This window comes from Sesamum indicum, linkage group LG8 (genome assembly GCF_026168435.1).
Source record: "Sesamum indicum cultivar Baizhima isolate 11 linkage group LG8, ASM2616843v1, whole genome shotgun sequence".
NCBI classification, from domain to species: Eukaryota; Viridiplantae; Streptophyta; class Magnoliopsida; order Lamiales; family Pedaliaceae; genus Sesamum; species Sesamum indicum.
Genome location: NC_142664.1, coordinates 26,180,728 through 26,196,368, shown reverse-complemented (window position 1 = coordinate 26,196,368; position 15,641 = coordinate 26,180,728). Strand labels below are relative to the sequence as shown.

Here is a 15,641-nt window from a genome sequence, read left to right as displayed (position 1 = left end):
GGGAGCTCTAAATATTTCACACTATTGAGGGTCTATGTGTAATTATATCAAATTCATGAGAGGACAATATAATTATCCCTTTACTTAATAATAAAATAATTGTATCATTGAGTTGGGGACAAGTTAAAAGATTAGCTCTCCTCCCCGTAGATTCAATTTAGTGATAATCATGGACTCATAACTCCTGTGACTTCGATGACAATGATCGTCAAATTAATTAGTTATGTTTGGGATTAACCCCTTAATTCCAACAACTTATTTAATCATGATTGGTTGGTGTCATGAAAATCTATCTCTAAGTCAAGTTGGAGAACTTTTGGATGATGAATATCATGCAAGTAGGACCTCTTATTGGCTCGATAATTGAGCATCATTTATTCCATTCCTTGATTAAATGTTGACCTAGAAGATCCAAATTTAATCATCGTGATGCCCTTGATCAAAGATTTTTTAATCTAGAAATATTAAAAGGTATATGTGATATCCTACTCATGGTCTGTAGGTTGATGAATCTTTTGAGGCCTCCTCATTAACAATATTCATAGCTAGGCTTATACCAAAATATTCCATTACAATCACCTCGACAACTAAGAAATCAATCAAAGTACAAGAGATCTAATATAAGATCACTGTAGCACCTTAACTTAAATGGCTAATCTTGTATTATTGTGTTAGGAAACTGTTAATTTGATATTTTTACTCCAATTCAGTTGACCCGTTCCAAACAAGCACCCCCATGCGCAACACATTAGTGTCTCTACACCAATGTCTGAGAAATCGTGTCGGTAAGTCTCCACAGGATTATTGATTACCCAATTTCAATTATCCTTGACTTGAAAATTTAGGCAAAGAAGTTGGGACATATTTAATGATCACCCTCATAAGTGTGACTATGAACCATAATCATGTATCGTCTCGGGTTTTCATCCCATTCTAATGTTTATAGTAAACAAGGTTGAAAGATATCAAAATGTATTGATATAAGACAAATAAGATTATTTTTACAACGGGATATTAAACGTGCAACCTAACTAGGATCCTACAGCGCAATTTTGGCACGCCCGGCACTGTTCCATCACCAACTTCTTTTATCCAAATATATATCAAATGGTATCAGTATATAAAATTCCAAACAATTTTCTTAAATGGTTGCAAAATCCAAACCAAACTTCCCAAGCCTTCACAAGAAAAGTTCAAAATACAGCGGAAACAAATGTAAATACTATATATGAACATTGTATCAATGATGGAATACATTTCAAACATAATTAGATGTTCTTAAATCAAGTGAAAGTAAATGTGTAAAGAATTATTACATAGTTAGGAAGACAATTTGCTCGATTTATCTTTATTTTGTAGTGTTTCATGATCTTCATGTCTGTGTCTCCTCATGCAGATGACTTAGTAAAGTTTTCAAATAGACACACTGTTGGGAATTCCCTTGCCAGTCAGCCCATCTTCACTTGTAGGATAAAGCAAAGTGTAAGGCACTTTGACAGCTCCAACTCTATTTTTCCATTTCCCATCATTGTTCATCTTTACGATTCCTTCCTCTATTTCACCCAACTTCTTTCCAAACTTGTCAAAAGCTTCAAGTACTTGTGCATCTGCAGTCCACTCAGGGGTGTCTCTCTGCCCAAGGTAGATCTCGTCGGATGAATGCCTTGATAATATCTCAATAAGGGCAATCCCAACCAAGGTCTGGAGCCTGGCAGTGATAGTTCTCAAGAAAACCTTATCCGGGTTGGTTCTCAACTCGTCATACTCTTTCGTGCCAGGTTCAGGCATGAACCGTCGGCTTATGGTCGGGCGATTAGGCATGTAGCCAGCATAATGGTACTGCCCAAAGTTAACTGCTGCATGAAGGGCAGATGCCACCCATATGATGATGGTGCAGGAGTCTATCAGCTCTTTTAGCGTCTGCATTTTAGGCCACCATGACTCGTTTTTCTTGTCAGCGTGTCCCTTCTCCCGAAGCTCCTTCCACCAGGATTGTAGCTCCCTATCATTCTGCACCATGTCGTCCGATGCATAGTAGAAGCTGCAATAATCTTCTACCCATGATTTTATGGCTGACCAGATCTCTAGTCCATCCACAGCATATGGATAGTCCTCAATTAGTAACCGGAGGCCGTGTGGAGAATTTGAGTCCTGCACTGCTATTCCTCTGGAGAAATGCAGCATGCCATATTATTCAAGGGAAGAACTGAGGGCAACAAGACCCTTGAGGGAAAACAAAAGGCAGTGCAATCCCTAAACTTTAAAAGGAAAGAGCAACGTGACCCCCAATACACGGGTTAGTGAGTTTCTTTTTCAAAAGCTCAATGGTTGTGTTGCCCCCTTTTCTTTTATCTATGGGGATTTTGTATCTATTAGGACTTTCATAGGGGGTAAAATGAAATTAAGCCAAATATATATATGTACTTTTGGAAGGGACAAGCTTCGTGTCTTGTCTTACCTCTTCACTAGATCAACAGGAAGTGCTTGATCAGGGAAAGCCCAGTCCTTATAAATCACAGCAGACAGCTCCATGGAGTACTTTGCAGGAAAAACCGTAGCCTCAAGAATCCCTCCGGCATTAATCAGCACCTGCCTTGCGACAGCATTGATGTTCATTGTGTCACGGAAGTGAGGGTGCAGAAGCTTGTAAATAGGGTGCATCACACTGAGCTGCCTGTTTGTTGCAATCACAACCGGCTCGATCACAGCGTGTGTGTGTAACCTGTTACAACAGAAGATCAGTTCATAGCCAAAATATCAGAAACATTAGATGAAATAGCATCTAAAGTAAGGCAAAATATATCCTTTTGTACCAGTGGCTGATAAGTTGATGAACTCCAGAATCATTAACTGCAGCATAAGCTTTCGCCAACTGCCAAACGGAACCTTCGATCCCATCTTCAGATGGAGTGTAAACTTTACTGACAGCACCAAAGTGATCTCCATCAGGATGTGGTTGGCTCAGTTCAATTGCTAACGGCCTTAATCGTCCATCGTTTTGCAGGAAAAGCAGAGTCCTTGAGGCATAAGTCTTTGTGGTTGTGGTGTTGATTCTCCTTAGATACGGCATAAGTGAGTCGTGATGATTCAATATGTATAGACGGTTGGTCTTTATTGCCTGCAGATGAAATTTAGTGTGCTTTATAGCTTTTGGCCTAATAACCTTAACTTAAACTGTTCAAAAGCATAAACTATAATTCAAAAACGCTCTTTTCAAGTTATTTTCAACCACAAAAAAGACTGATAAACACTATAAATTACGTTATTGCAAGCATCCTTAATCCTTACCTCATCAATTGTGAGTCCATCTAACTGATTCTGTATATGATGTGGCGCTATCGTGCTTGTTTGATTGCCATAGAGTTCTGGGTCCAGATTACTTGTTGGAGGAAACTCCTGCAACTCCAAAAGATTCAGAAGAAGTTGGAGAACACATGCATCAATCAACAAACATTTCCATCTTCAGACATACATACTGAAACAAAGAAGTTGCTGGACGTTTCGACGTACCTGGAGACGACTAATTATCATTGGGTTCAATCCTGCTACCATCTCTCTTGCAAACTCTTCGTCCGTTCTCCATGCGGATTTATCCTCTGTATTACAATAATATTTCGCTCAATCTACATGTACATATATATTGTATGTTGGATAAAGCTTTGTGTGTGTGTCTGTGTGAGGGTGAAGCCAAGTAGAGTTGTGTCATTACAACAGAATATAATATCAGTGATAAAACGTTAGCAATGATTTTAAAATATTTGTTGTCACGTTGCATCATTAGCAACACATCTACAGGACATGTACCTTGGATGACCTTGGGCATAGGGAACTTGAAGAGTCCCTCACCATCACTAGGAAGAAGTTGCTTGAGCAACTCCAGTGGGATGTTATCGTAAATGCTTTTGAGAAGAGGGCCATCCGGCAGTTTGAATCCGCCTTCATAGATTCCGCATGCGTCCTCAAAGCTATCGAACTCGTTACTAATGCTCTCACAAAGATCCTTAAACTCGGGGAGGAGGAACTGGAATATAGATTTTAGGCCATAACCAAGGAAATCCGACATCTTCAAGTGTCCGAATCGTTCGTCTCTTGGTACGTAAATGTTTAAGCTCATAAGGAGCGGAATCCTACTCTCCGAATTGGGATCTGCATGAACGTTTCACGATTTGATTTGCAACTTCATAATAACAAAAAATAACGGAATAATTACACTGACATCTCCTAAAATGTAGTGAAATTTCGGAAACCATCCTTCCATCTCTTATAACTACATATGACACTTCCTAGCAGTCAACAAAGTAGTTGGACCAAATTTAATTTAGATAAGTATTTAACCTGTCTTTGTGGGAGGTCTGCCTGTTCTTCCCCTACGAGGGTAAGGATACTCAGAAGATCCCCCAAGAACGGGACGAGCAAGATCTTGTCCCTTGTCGGGATCTCCTAAATCATTGTAGTAAGCATAGTCGTAGACCCTGTCCCATTCCTCCAGCTGCCCACTCCCATCGCCCCTCAAGTTCACCAGTTCTTCTTCTCTGTATGGGAGAAGCGGAGCTGGAGTTTCGCTCGGAAGATAGCTCTGAACAACGTAAACGTATGCATCAGCACTTTATTATAAAGAAGAAAATCTAAGCAGTTGCCTCAGGCAAGATGATCTTTCATGCACCCCATCTGCAGAATGAATCGTCTCCAGCGACAACTTTATACACAATTCTTGTTACTAATAATTATTATTTCACGACAAGTACCTTATTGGTAAAGAAAACACGGTGAGTCTTGTACTTGTCAGCTGGATAAATCCAGGAGTTACAGACAAAGTGGAGAGGACCAGAATGTCCGGGGACATGTTCGAGTGTGAGTGTCTTGAGGTAAAACTCACTGTGATGGAGGTTGTTGATGATGAATGCCCCTGGAACTCCCACCTCTTCTTCCCAATCAAAACTCACATCAAATGCTGAATCTCCAGGTGTTAGAGAGGTGAATGTTGTGATCCATTTCTCCAAGTATGCTGCTTTTCCCACCTTTCCCTTCACCCTATTCTCTGAAATCCCAAACAAATAACTTCAAATCTGTCAGAAAGTGATACATGATCACTTTGGGAGGGAAGACAACTACCAAGTTTTGTCATTGACACAACCGGAACTTGTCTTTCCTCCCAAATGTCCGTACATGACTATTTTGTGTCCAATGTAACTATTTTTATCTATGTATGCACATGCACTTTAAGAAAGCAGGAAACATAAATATATCGAAATTTTATTGTTGAAAGTTTAAAATAAATATATCGAAATTTTCTTTCTTTTTTTATAATTAAATTTTTTATTAACAATATATTGTTAAGCTATGTATATAAATTATTCACAATTTTTTTTTAAAAAAAAAGAAATTATTTCAACAATTTACTTTAAAAAACTTATTTTAATTTTAATAACTAAAAATATAATGAATACTGTAATACTTGTCGTAAATTCATATTTTTTTGTCATAAAAATTAAATCTCTATTACATTTTGTAGTATATATTGTATAATATATATATATATATATTTATATATAGAGCACATGCAACATATGAATATATATAAAGTAAAAACGAAGCATGCTTGCTAGCTGCACTGCGAATTAGCATATGAAATGAAGAACAAGAAACAGGATTCTCTACTTCATTCCCTTCCCCTCTGAGTGTGTGTCTGCACATACACACAATACTCATGAGACAAACACACAGAGACACACCTGAATCGGTATTGACAGAAGAGATGAGTTGGAGAGAGACTTTGTGTCCAACCAGTTCATGAAACCTGTCAAGAACCGACGCCGCTAAATCATTAAAGTCCAAAACGTTCTTCTTCATCAACACCACTCTTCCTTTTATGATCCTCTTCTTCTGCTGCTCATCATCTTCGTCTTTCCTCCCAACCAACGTTTCCACTATCTCCCCCAACATCTCTCTCTCTCTCTAGATGTATGTATGTATATGGTAATGAAAGGTACAAGAAGTCTGGATGGGGGGTGCAGGTATTTATAGAGTAGCTGAAGCCCAGCTAGCAGACACATGTGTTCTCATTTCTTGACTTCAATTTATTACTACCTCAGTCTTTGGTTCAAACTTTTCTTGTGTTTCTTCTTAATCCTATCTCTTTTTACTTGCGGACGTGAAATTGTTCTTCCCATTACCAAACTGTTTGGGCTGCTGGATATTGTAACTTGTATCCAAGGCTGCCCCGCCCCCTACCATAATTCTTGTTCGAATCAGATTTAATCGAACTTAATCAATCTTACAGTTGTTAATTTTGATATTATACTCATATATTATGTGATTGATTATTTTTTTTAATTGTACACTGAATAATATATAATAAATATATTATAACTTGGTGTATATATTTGATTGAAAGATAAACCGTGGGGCAAATTGGTTTATTTTAGATAAAATTAACACGTGAATTGATGAGACTCGTTCGTGGTGGCTATTTGAACATCTTCGTCTTATGTATAAACGACTTGTAAGCTTCCAATTAGGCTTTATTGTACTATGTCAAAGTTTAAGCCGCCTGTAATAAAGTTTGCATATAATCGCAATTAGGCTTTATTCTATTATGTAATTGTAAATGTTTGGCATTCCAGTCCTTTAAAAGATAAAATTTACGATTTGGTTCATTATATTTTTAGATTTCACAATTTAAGGACAGATTTGCTATGTGCAAGTCATGTACCAAATTAAAATTGAGGAAACACGTGACTCGCACATATAATTCTTTTTTCAGTCTGTTTTCAAATTTTTAGCAAAATGTGTCCGTCCTCAAATCACAGAATTTACAGAAATATGTAAGGACAAAATTACAAATTCTATTTTTTGAGGGACCAAAGCGTCAAGCATCTACAATTAAAGGATCAAATTTGCAATAAAACGATAGCATTTATGACCAAAAGAAAGTAACACAAATGAGTAGTTATCGTCGTACACATTAATGTCCAAATCATAATTGGGTTAGGTTGTATTTAAATTGTTAGGTTGTTGTTCTCATTTATCTAATAATTTAAATTTCAAGTTGTTAATATTTTTGCAACCATAGTTATGATAGCAACTTATTCATCAATATCTAATAATATTGAGGAGCAAAAGCAATAAAATTGAGAAAATAAAGAATTTGACATTGCGAAAAGGTAGTTTATTTCTAAACAAATCCCACAATATATAATGTGCCGGTACGTAAAAAAAAACTAATAAATATTTACGTAAAACAGGCTAAATTTTGACTATTTGAAAATTTTTTTCGCAAAAAAAATACTTAGCTTGGTATAGAATATGAGGCTCAAACAACGACTATTAAAAATACAAAAATTAAACGAAATCCATTGAAAATTTATGTACAATAGTCGAAATGATGAAATTCCGCGACCAACAGTGGCCCTTCGCCACTTTTTCTGTTGAGGGGTTAAATTTTCTCAGAAAGACGATGACGTACTTATGTAGTTAACTAGATCAAGCATAACTGCTTTCGAATTGAAAAATATGGTCTTTTGAAATTCCACCATCAAACGACGTCTCAAACACTGTGCATTCGACTTTCATCAATTCAAAAACTCCCAAAATGGCATCTGTCTCTTACTCTACGTCAAGTATCCTCAAGCTGGTGTCATAATTTTTGGAGTTGATGTAAAAATTAGACAATATTATTCTTATTAACATGTAATATGACATGATTTTGATAAAATAAATAAAAACATGTGTTGTACTCAATTTTATGAATCCCAACAACTTGTTATTAATTAATTAATAAATGTGGTTTGAAATAGAAGATAAGGGGTGCATATGTGTTTGTTTCGTGGTATTTTTGAAGTCTTGTAGGGATTGCTATAACCAGACTTTCTGTGCACAGCTTCAGATATACACATCAAATTAATTGAATTGGAGACTGCATTTTTCTAGAGTAGATTTAGAGAGGAAGGCGTGATTGTTCATCCCATTCTTACAAATAGTCTCGTAGCTTGTTAAAAATTTTTAAGACAATGAATTATTTCATACATTGTAATGATTACGGTTTAAAAATTGTAATAAATCAATACTATTCACCACAGTAAAAAAGAAACGAACAAAAAGTTAAATTCTGACTATGGTTAATGTATATTTTTCATGGTTTTAACTAGAACCAAAACATTTGCTATGTTTTTTACCATGGTTAATGTTTTGGCGAAAAAATGATTAATAGTTGTTGTGCAATCATATAGTTAATCAGTATTTACCACACTTTTTCAGTTTAGACCATAGTAATTAGTCATTACCCAAAGTAATATTTTTTCTAGTGAGTCTTCCCGCCAACTTTCATTAGAAATGGATGGAAAAAACGACGCGTAAGTCATGTGGCCGTCGACTTTTTAGAATGGAAGGAAATGGCCATGTGACTTCATGTGATTTCTTCCATCAATTTTTCAATTGAAATTGGGAAGGGGACTGGAAATGAGAATTTTTTTAAAATTATGGACCGAAAAATACAATTTTTTCACAATTAAGAGTTAATGAATTTATACGCATACATGGAGATGGATAACGCCTTGGTAAAAGATAACTAGAATTCGAGGTTGTTTTTTTTTTTTTTTTTGTTTTTCCTTTTAAGTAAGTCGGTTGCAAGTACATCATGAATTTGAATTATGAACAACTAATATATCAATTATGGGATTTAAACTCATTATCTTATGTTCATGGGACCTCAACTTCGCCAACAAAGTTAAGTCTCGTTGGCAACTTAGATTGGAGTTAGAAATGCTTTTGGCTAACCTTATTTAAGAGAATAATTATAAGATGCTAATCTTCTAAAATGTTTTAAATATTTTATTTTTATTTTCTTTAAAAAAAATGTAAATGTATATATAAAATAATATATTAGAGCTTCTACAAGGTTATGATAATTTTATATTAATATGGTTTAAGACTAAAAGAATTTATAAGATTCTAAAATTTGGTTTTGGAAATTTATCAAATAACTTATGTCATTTTATGAACTCTTATATACTTTATAAAATATTTTAAATAATTTATATAACTTAATAGAGACACCCTTTTAGACAACGTTCGTCATGAAAAGGGATAATTTACATCTATATTTCATGATCCATAATTTATTTATATGAATCATTTATGTCTTTTGAAAAAAATTATACATACATCCAACAAAAATGTCAACTTTTTTTAAAAACTTACACATACGATCTCAAAAAATATCATAAACTACCTTTACTTTGTGGCTGCCAACGGTAATTATACAAAAAATATAAGTGATTTGATTAAATATTTGTTACGAAAATTAGAGCCAGATGAGAAAAATTTTCTCTTGAGAATACGTAAACGAAAGACGTGTACCCACTGTACAAGTGAACTTTTCAACCAGACAAAATCGAATACGTAATATATGGTACTAAATTTACCAAAAGTTTAATAATATATGGAACTAAATTTAGAGGCAAGGGTGTGAGTGGGATAAAAAAGATAAAATTTTTCCATCTTGTCATCAACCTAATCTTCAACTTTGTACCATTTGATGGTTAAAAAAAATAATTGCAATATATGGAAAAAGAAATAGTCTCGAAAAGTTTATCCGGACAAAAATATGCTTCACTCGGAAAAAGTGTAGCTATACATTTGCAATGAAACAACAAAAGTTGCAATAATTTATTTTGCAACGGAATTTCAGGACTAGAAGAATAGTATTTTGCGACGGACTACAACATCCGTGGCAATTTTCATATAAGTTGGTTTATCCACTCTGCAATGGACGTCGTGACATAAACAACATTCCAACAAATGACGAAAAATTTGCGTTGCCACAAACGTCAGTGTGTACGTGAATCAATTTTGTGCTCTAAATTTCAATATGGATATTAGTAGATGGAAGGATCATATTTACGTGAAATACGTGACGGAAATTCACATATTCTCTAATGATATGGATTATTATAAAATAGTCATCCATTTGTAACGAGTACTCTTAAATTAAAGGATTAATTTGAGACTGATTTTTAATTAATAGCACAATAAGATTGTCGAACAAACTCAATATGATGAATTCCAGATCTAGTTGGATAATAAATCTAAAGAATCACATACAGATACGATTAATAATCTTGAATATGTGTCAACTTATTTTAATGGTTGAATAGAATCTATTCACGACAAAAAAATAATTAAATTATTTAATTGGAGCTTATTTGATAGATGCCCACAAAAAATAATTAATCTTGAATGGGTATATCCCGATCTTATCAACTTATAAAATCTTTTAAATAAATTTATACCCGACACCCCCCCCCAAGTAATCTTTCATCATTCAAGTCGCAAGTCAATGTCAGAAAATTCACAGTGAAAGACTGAGGAGATGAAAATTTCCAGCAAGTTGCGACTCTGTAGATAAAATTATAAAAATCTGCCAAATACATGTAATACATCATCAGAAAAAAATTACACGCATTTTGGCTCAGAGAAGACGTTTCTCTACAGCAACAAATATCGAACAAGCAGTTATTTGTATATTTTCGTGAGGGTAATGCGATGATCCAACCACTGCCGAAAAATAGTAGCATGAGAGTGATACAATCTCTTACTCCATGTTTTGAGAAGGATAAAATGAAATCACATGGCCCACCCGTGCCCGAGTCCGTATGCATCCATGTATCCAGCATGACCATGACTATGACCATGAACATCATGGTGGTGGTCATGGTCGTGGTGATGGTAGTGATGGTTACTGCCTTGTGCTTCACTAAACGTCTTCTGGGAATGTTCAGATATAGGCTCTTCCACAACTTGTCGAGTAGATTTTGGTAAAGATGAAACGAACTCATGAATACTTTGCGCTACCTCCTCAGCATTATCTTTCTATATCAACAAAGAATAGTTGGTCAAACAGAAACATCATCAGCAAAATCACCCGCAAAGAAAAATCTTAAGGCAGCTATATATCAACTTGCATTTTCAGATTTTCACAAAAAATCTTCTCACACTCACACACCATAAAGCAGGGTTCATTCGTTAGCTTGCTATTACTTCATAAATTACTGAGATGACTAACCCCTTGTATAAATTTTGAGTTCTGATTAGGATGCAGAACTCACTAAAATCATTGGCTGCAGTAGTAACATATATAGGCTGTCAGCAATATATCTGGGGAAATGGTACCACTATTCTGGTCAAGCACACATTGAGGACGAGAAGATACTACTTTTACTAATTAAATACCTGATACTGAAACAACTAGAAGTTCAGCTCAATCATAAAATCAGAAATTGAGCCATGATGTGTGCATTCAAGCAAGGATTCGTAAGCAACATTGTAGTATTTCGGTGGGAAAGCTTATTACTTGTATATCACCAATAACAGCATGTTATTGTGCATTACTCATTAAAATTTCTAAACTTGGACGTGATAAAACCAGATTCCGGTTGGTTCAGTTTCAAAAAACAGATCTGCCAACACTATAGCACATGTATACATACATACAAATGGATGTCTTTTGAAAAGGAATATAATTTACGTATTTGTGAATAACATCAGTTCATACGCAATACAAACTCCAGACCATTTTTTGTCCTTCTGAAGTCTATTCTAATCAGCTTTACTCGTTATTTACCAAGTCTGTTACTACACTAGGGGTCTAGTCCATTCTCCTCTTTATACTACACTAGGGGTCAGTAAAATGCTAGACAGTACTATCAAAGAAGAAGAATCACAGCCAAAAGGAAGAAATGGGGAAGATAAACAGAATCAAAGAAGGGGAAGAATAAGAGTAAGGCTTGACCTGTAGGATATCAGCTCCAAAGTCAAATAGCATGGGAGCAGGTAGAGGTAGGACAGGAGCGCGTCTAAGTAGGAATATACAAGAGAGTGGAAGTGACTTAAGGAGGTTCTATGTAATGTCTTCAAAGTAACACATGCATGTGTAATTTATATGGCCAACTTCAAATTGCTCATAGAAGTCATACAAACAATGCAAGGTTTCAAGTCTATGCATTTTTCTTGGAGTTGAATGCCAATCCACAGCTTTCCGCATCCCATTAAAGTCCAAAAACATTGTCTGGGTTGAAAAATGGGGTAATGCAAAGAAGGCCCTTTATCTACATTTGTATCTATCAATAGAACAAGGAGGTGAAATTGTGTCCAATAGAGGGGGGTTAGACTTGCAAAATTTTGTGCTGACACCAGAGAATACTGTGAGCAGTGTTTTGGTAAGGTGCAAATTAGTAAATATTGAATGGCTAATGGAGGCCAGGTCATGCTACAGAAACACTATTGCGTGATCCAGTTGTCTGCATAGATCATCTATACTGAGATAAGAATCACAAATATTTCTATAGAGTTTATTGACTTAGGAAAAGGAACTACAGTCTCTAAGTAGGAAACTGCTAAGTAGTCCTTCCTCCCATCCTCAATGAGTTAGGATGCAAAATTAACCTCAAACAGTCAAATAAGTCCCAAGACTCATATCCAAAAACTACTGCAACTGTGAAATGACCAAACCACACTCAATTCGTGAAATTTACAAGTATCAAAAAAGCTCTAACATTGCCAAGGAAATGTTCCTTTTGACCAAAAGTTTGTCTTGTTTGTCAAGGAACTCAAATCGTCAACCTACATTTCTTAAATCCATTACTGTTAGCATCAATCTTGTTCTCATGTGCTGGTACTTTTAACAGGTTGGCTTCTAGGAAAGACTTTTTCCAGAGAGGGTAGAAAAAATATCAGCATTTCTAAATAATCACACTCGAATTAATCAAAATAAACTTAAAGTAATGACATCTCTCAGGCATTGAACAGGGTCAGCAGCTTCTGCCCTTTGAACCTATACATCATTTTCCTGGAAGTAGAGATTTACTAAATGGATTTGAGAAAAAGAAGGTTGAGCCACATAGAGAGATATCAAAACATGCTCAAGAGCAACAAAGAAGTCCTGAAATAACATAAAAACATAATAGATCTAAGACAAAATACTTTAGTGGCTGTGGGTGCAGAGACCCATGGCAAAACCAAACAACATCAGGAATTATGATATATCAATAGCACCAACCATCCAGTGGTTAAAATTAGTTCATCTCAGACATAAGAGTAAGTTTATTTAAGAAACAAGTTGGCTAGTTTCTGCATTAAGGATTGAGAAGGCATAATGTATAGACACAAATGGTAGAACAAATTTAAGGCGAAGAGTTTGATTTCAGTATAACTGAAAAGAACATCTCATATGAGTTTTTCATAAATACGGGGAGTTTCTCTTGGCATCAACATAGAGTTTTTTGCAATATTTGGCAAGTATTAACAGTTTAAGAAGAAGCTTTAAAGTGTCAGTGAAATGTTGAGAATAAGTTTTTGCACCTTTTTGGTGTGAGAATATGGTTTTGTTCCCACCAAGATTGGAAAGGGATTTAGCAGGGGAGGAAGGAAGCTTGGTTCTAGAGTTCAACTGCAAAAATTTAATATGGTTCCTATCAGCCGACAACAGGTAAAAAAGTACAATATTCACCTCTGCAACACAAACTTCAACAATTTCATGCAGAGCTGTTGACGCTTTTCTCAAGTACCCAAAATTTTTTAATGGGAATAAGAGGCAGTTCTGTAAAAGCTTTACAAGCCATAAATTACAATGAAGTGATACAAGATAGTAAAAGTTCACCAATGACATACCTGACATCTACTACGCTATACATAATCTATTTGTCACATGCACGCTAAGTGTTATGGGAGCTTGTTTTTCAGTTTTCTTTTTCCTAATAAATATTCACTCGAAACGAATTGCTGAGTCAAGGCCACACAGTTCTGTTATATATCCAAGGAAAAGAATACTTCATATAAAGTAGCAAACTTTGAGCCTTCAACTTTCTATTATCGACTATAATAACTAGGTATCAGCGGAGTTGCTTGATATAAGAAAGCAAACTCCAATAGATTAACAAGGAAACAAAATCATTGTGGGAGGTATTTTACAAATAGAAATAGGTAACATCGTAAACATCTAAAATTAATGTTTGAAATGCCAATTGACACTCACCTGAATCCATCTCCCACCAGAATGATTGACAAGTGTTGCCTGCGGAAGTGCACCAGCAATTTGGCGGCCCTCAGTAGTCCACTTATCAGACCATCCACCAGACCATATTACTTGGATGGGCAGGCCTTTAACACCATCTAGACTGCTCCATTCAGACAAATCAAAACTAAAATTCAGCTTCTTCAACATCCCAGCAACTGCCTTTCCTCCATCCCTACCCTTCAACAGAATCCTATGCGCCTCAGCCTCTAGTCCACCAACTGATGTCATACAACAGGTTGCAACAACTCTTTCAAACACAAACCTGAACCCCAACAGAACTTCCCTCACCACAGGCACTTCCAGCACCCAAGCTGGCAATGCAGTCCCACTAGGCGCACCATCAAGAATCATCACACTCCTGATCAAGTCTCGATTTTTCGAAATCCAGTTGGCACTTAACCCCAATGCAGAATCATGCAAAACCAAATCCACGGGTGCCAGTCCCATTGAGTCCACCACTTGCGCCAGCACTCTTCCCATTTCTTCACTACCCAACTCAATGGCCTTAATGCTCTCTTTCTTTGAAACACGCACCTTATTCTCCTCAAAATTTACATACCCTTGTTCAACAAGCTGATCAAACCCCCAAAATAGACCCTTTTCTTTAATCTCTTCGTAAACCTCCCATACTCCGCCGAAGAAGCCATACCCACCCACATTCTCTTCTACCACCGCAATAGACTTATCTGAAAACCCGGATCCAGGAAGATCAATGGCCACGGCGTGGACATCTTTTCGGCCTAAAAACTTAACAACATCTTGAAAAGCAAAAGAACTGCAACCTATGCCATGTACAATCAGAACACGGCTGTCCGAGTTAGTGGGCCCTTGTTGAATGGAAAAGACTTCAACTTGTGGGTGATTAGGGGCTGTTTGGACCTTGATGGTGCGGCCGTTGGAGTAGTGGTTGCGCAGAGTGGGGGGAAGACTGAGGAACCAAGTCTTGGGGTCTTTTGGGGATAGAGAAGTGAGAAGAAGGCAGAAGAGGGTGACGAGAGAGACAACGAGAGTGAAGCAGAACCAGAAATGAAATGGGTTTGTGGTGGGGTCGGCGGATTTGGTGTAAGTAGAGGTGGATGCCGGTTGTGATGGTGATGAGGTGGGCTTAGACTTGGGTTCTGGTCTGCGTTTGCGGAGTGGTGGCTCTGGGGAATCTGGTTCTTCGGTTATGATTGCCATTTCGGCGGTGGTTGAAGGACCCTGGAACGCCGGCAACTGGCTGGCAAGGACAGAGGCCTTGGTCGAATGTGAATTGGGGCAAAGTGTCTCAGGAGTCAGGCCGACAGAAAAGAGGGATCTTCTCGACACACTAGTCAAGATTCAGTTTTAGTATGTTCATCTTTTTCCACATGCATGATGTAATGATTATCATCACAAGTGGTGTTAGATATTTATGATGAAAATAGGTAAAATATTAGGACATGGACATTGTATTTGAAGATTAAATGGCACTTTTAGTTTCATCATTTTTCAGGAAAATTGGCTAAATCTATTATGTAACCTTCACATATCTACTTGTTAGTTCTTGGTGTCTCACTAAACGTAGATGATATCAAACATCCTCCAAGAT

General features: G+C 36.4%; 2 protein-coding genes across 3 annotated transcripts; both read right to left on the bottom strand.

The window, feature by feature from the left end:
• Positions 1-1,199: 1,199 nt before the first annotated feature.
• Positions 1,200-6,021, bottom strand: LOC105168907 (putative linoleate 9S-lipoxygenase 5). Its single transcript, XM_011089102.3, has 9 exons — positions 5,733-6,021; positions 4,746-5,038; positions 4,336-4,576; positions 3,805-4,146; positions 3,511-3,596; positions 3,289-3,396; positions 2,814-3,118; positions 2,459-2,722; positions 1,200-2,167 (listed from the first exon to the last, which is right to left on the bottom strand). The coding sequence occupies exons 1-9, from the start codon at positions 5,941-5,943 to the stop codon at positions 1,414-1,416; spliced, it is 2,604 nt and encodes an 867-aa protein (XP_011087404.1). The 5' UTR covers positions 5,944-6,021; the 3' UTR covers positions 1,200-1,413.
• A 4,355-nt stretch (positions 6,022-10,376) lies between these two features.
• Positions 10,377-15,452, bottom strand: AXR4 (alpha/beta-Hydrolases superfamily protein). 2 transcript variants are annotated; one of them, XM_011089101.3, is made up of 2 exons: positions 14,030-15,440; positions 10,377-10,869 (listed from the first exon to the last, which is right to left on the bottom strand). In XM_011089101.3, exons 1-2 carry the CDS (start codon positions 15,248-15,250, stop codon positions 10,624-10,626), a joined length of 1,467 nt encoding a protein of 488 aa, XP_011087403.1. In that variant the 5' UTR covers positions 15,251-15,440; the 3' UTR covers positions 10,377-10,623. The 2 variants fall into 2 exon arrangements, with proteins under 2 accessions (XP_011087403.1, XP_088739717.1); XM_088883591.1 differs by lacking the exon at positions 10,377-10,869 and adding an exon at positions 13,220-13,444 and having other exon boundaries at positions 14,030-15,452.
• Positions 15,453-15,641: the final 189 nt, after the last annotated feature.

Excerpts from the sequence above, each read along its gene's own strand:
- LOC105168907 (XM_011089102.3), bottom strand. The coding sequence starts at position 5,943 with ATGTTGGGGGAGATAGTGGAAACGTTGGTTGGGAGGAAAGACGAAGAT. Across the intron at positions 4,577-4,745 it reads GTGTTTTCTTTACCAATAAG|AGCTATCTTCCGAGCGAAAC; the intron begins GTACTTGTCGTG and ends TACGTTGTTCAG. Across the intron at positions 4,147-4,335 it reads CAGACCTCCCACAAAGACAG|ATCCCAATTCGGAGAGTAGG; the intron begins GTTAAATACTTA and ends ACGTTCATGCAG.
- AXR4 (XM_011089101.3), bottom strand. The coding sequence starts at position 15,250 with ATGGCAATCATAACCGAAGAACCAGATTCCCCAGAGCCACCACTCCGC. Across the intron at positions 10,870-14,029 it reads CTGGTGGGAGATGGATTCAG|AAAGATAATGCTGAGGAGGT; the intron begins GTGAGTGTCAAT and ends TTGTTGATATAG.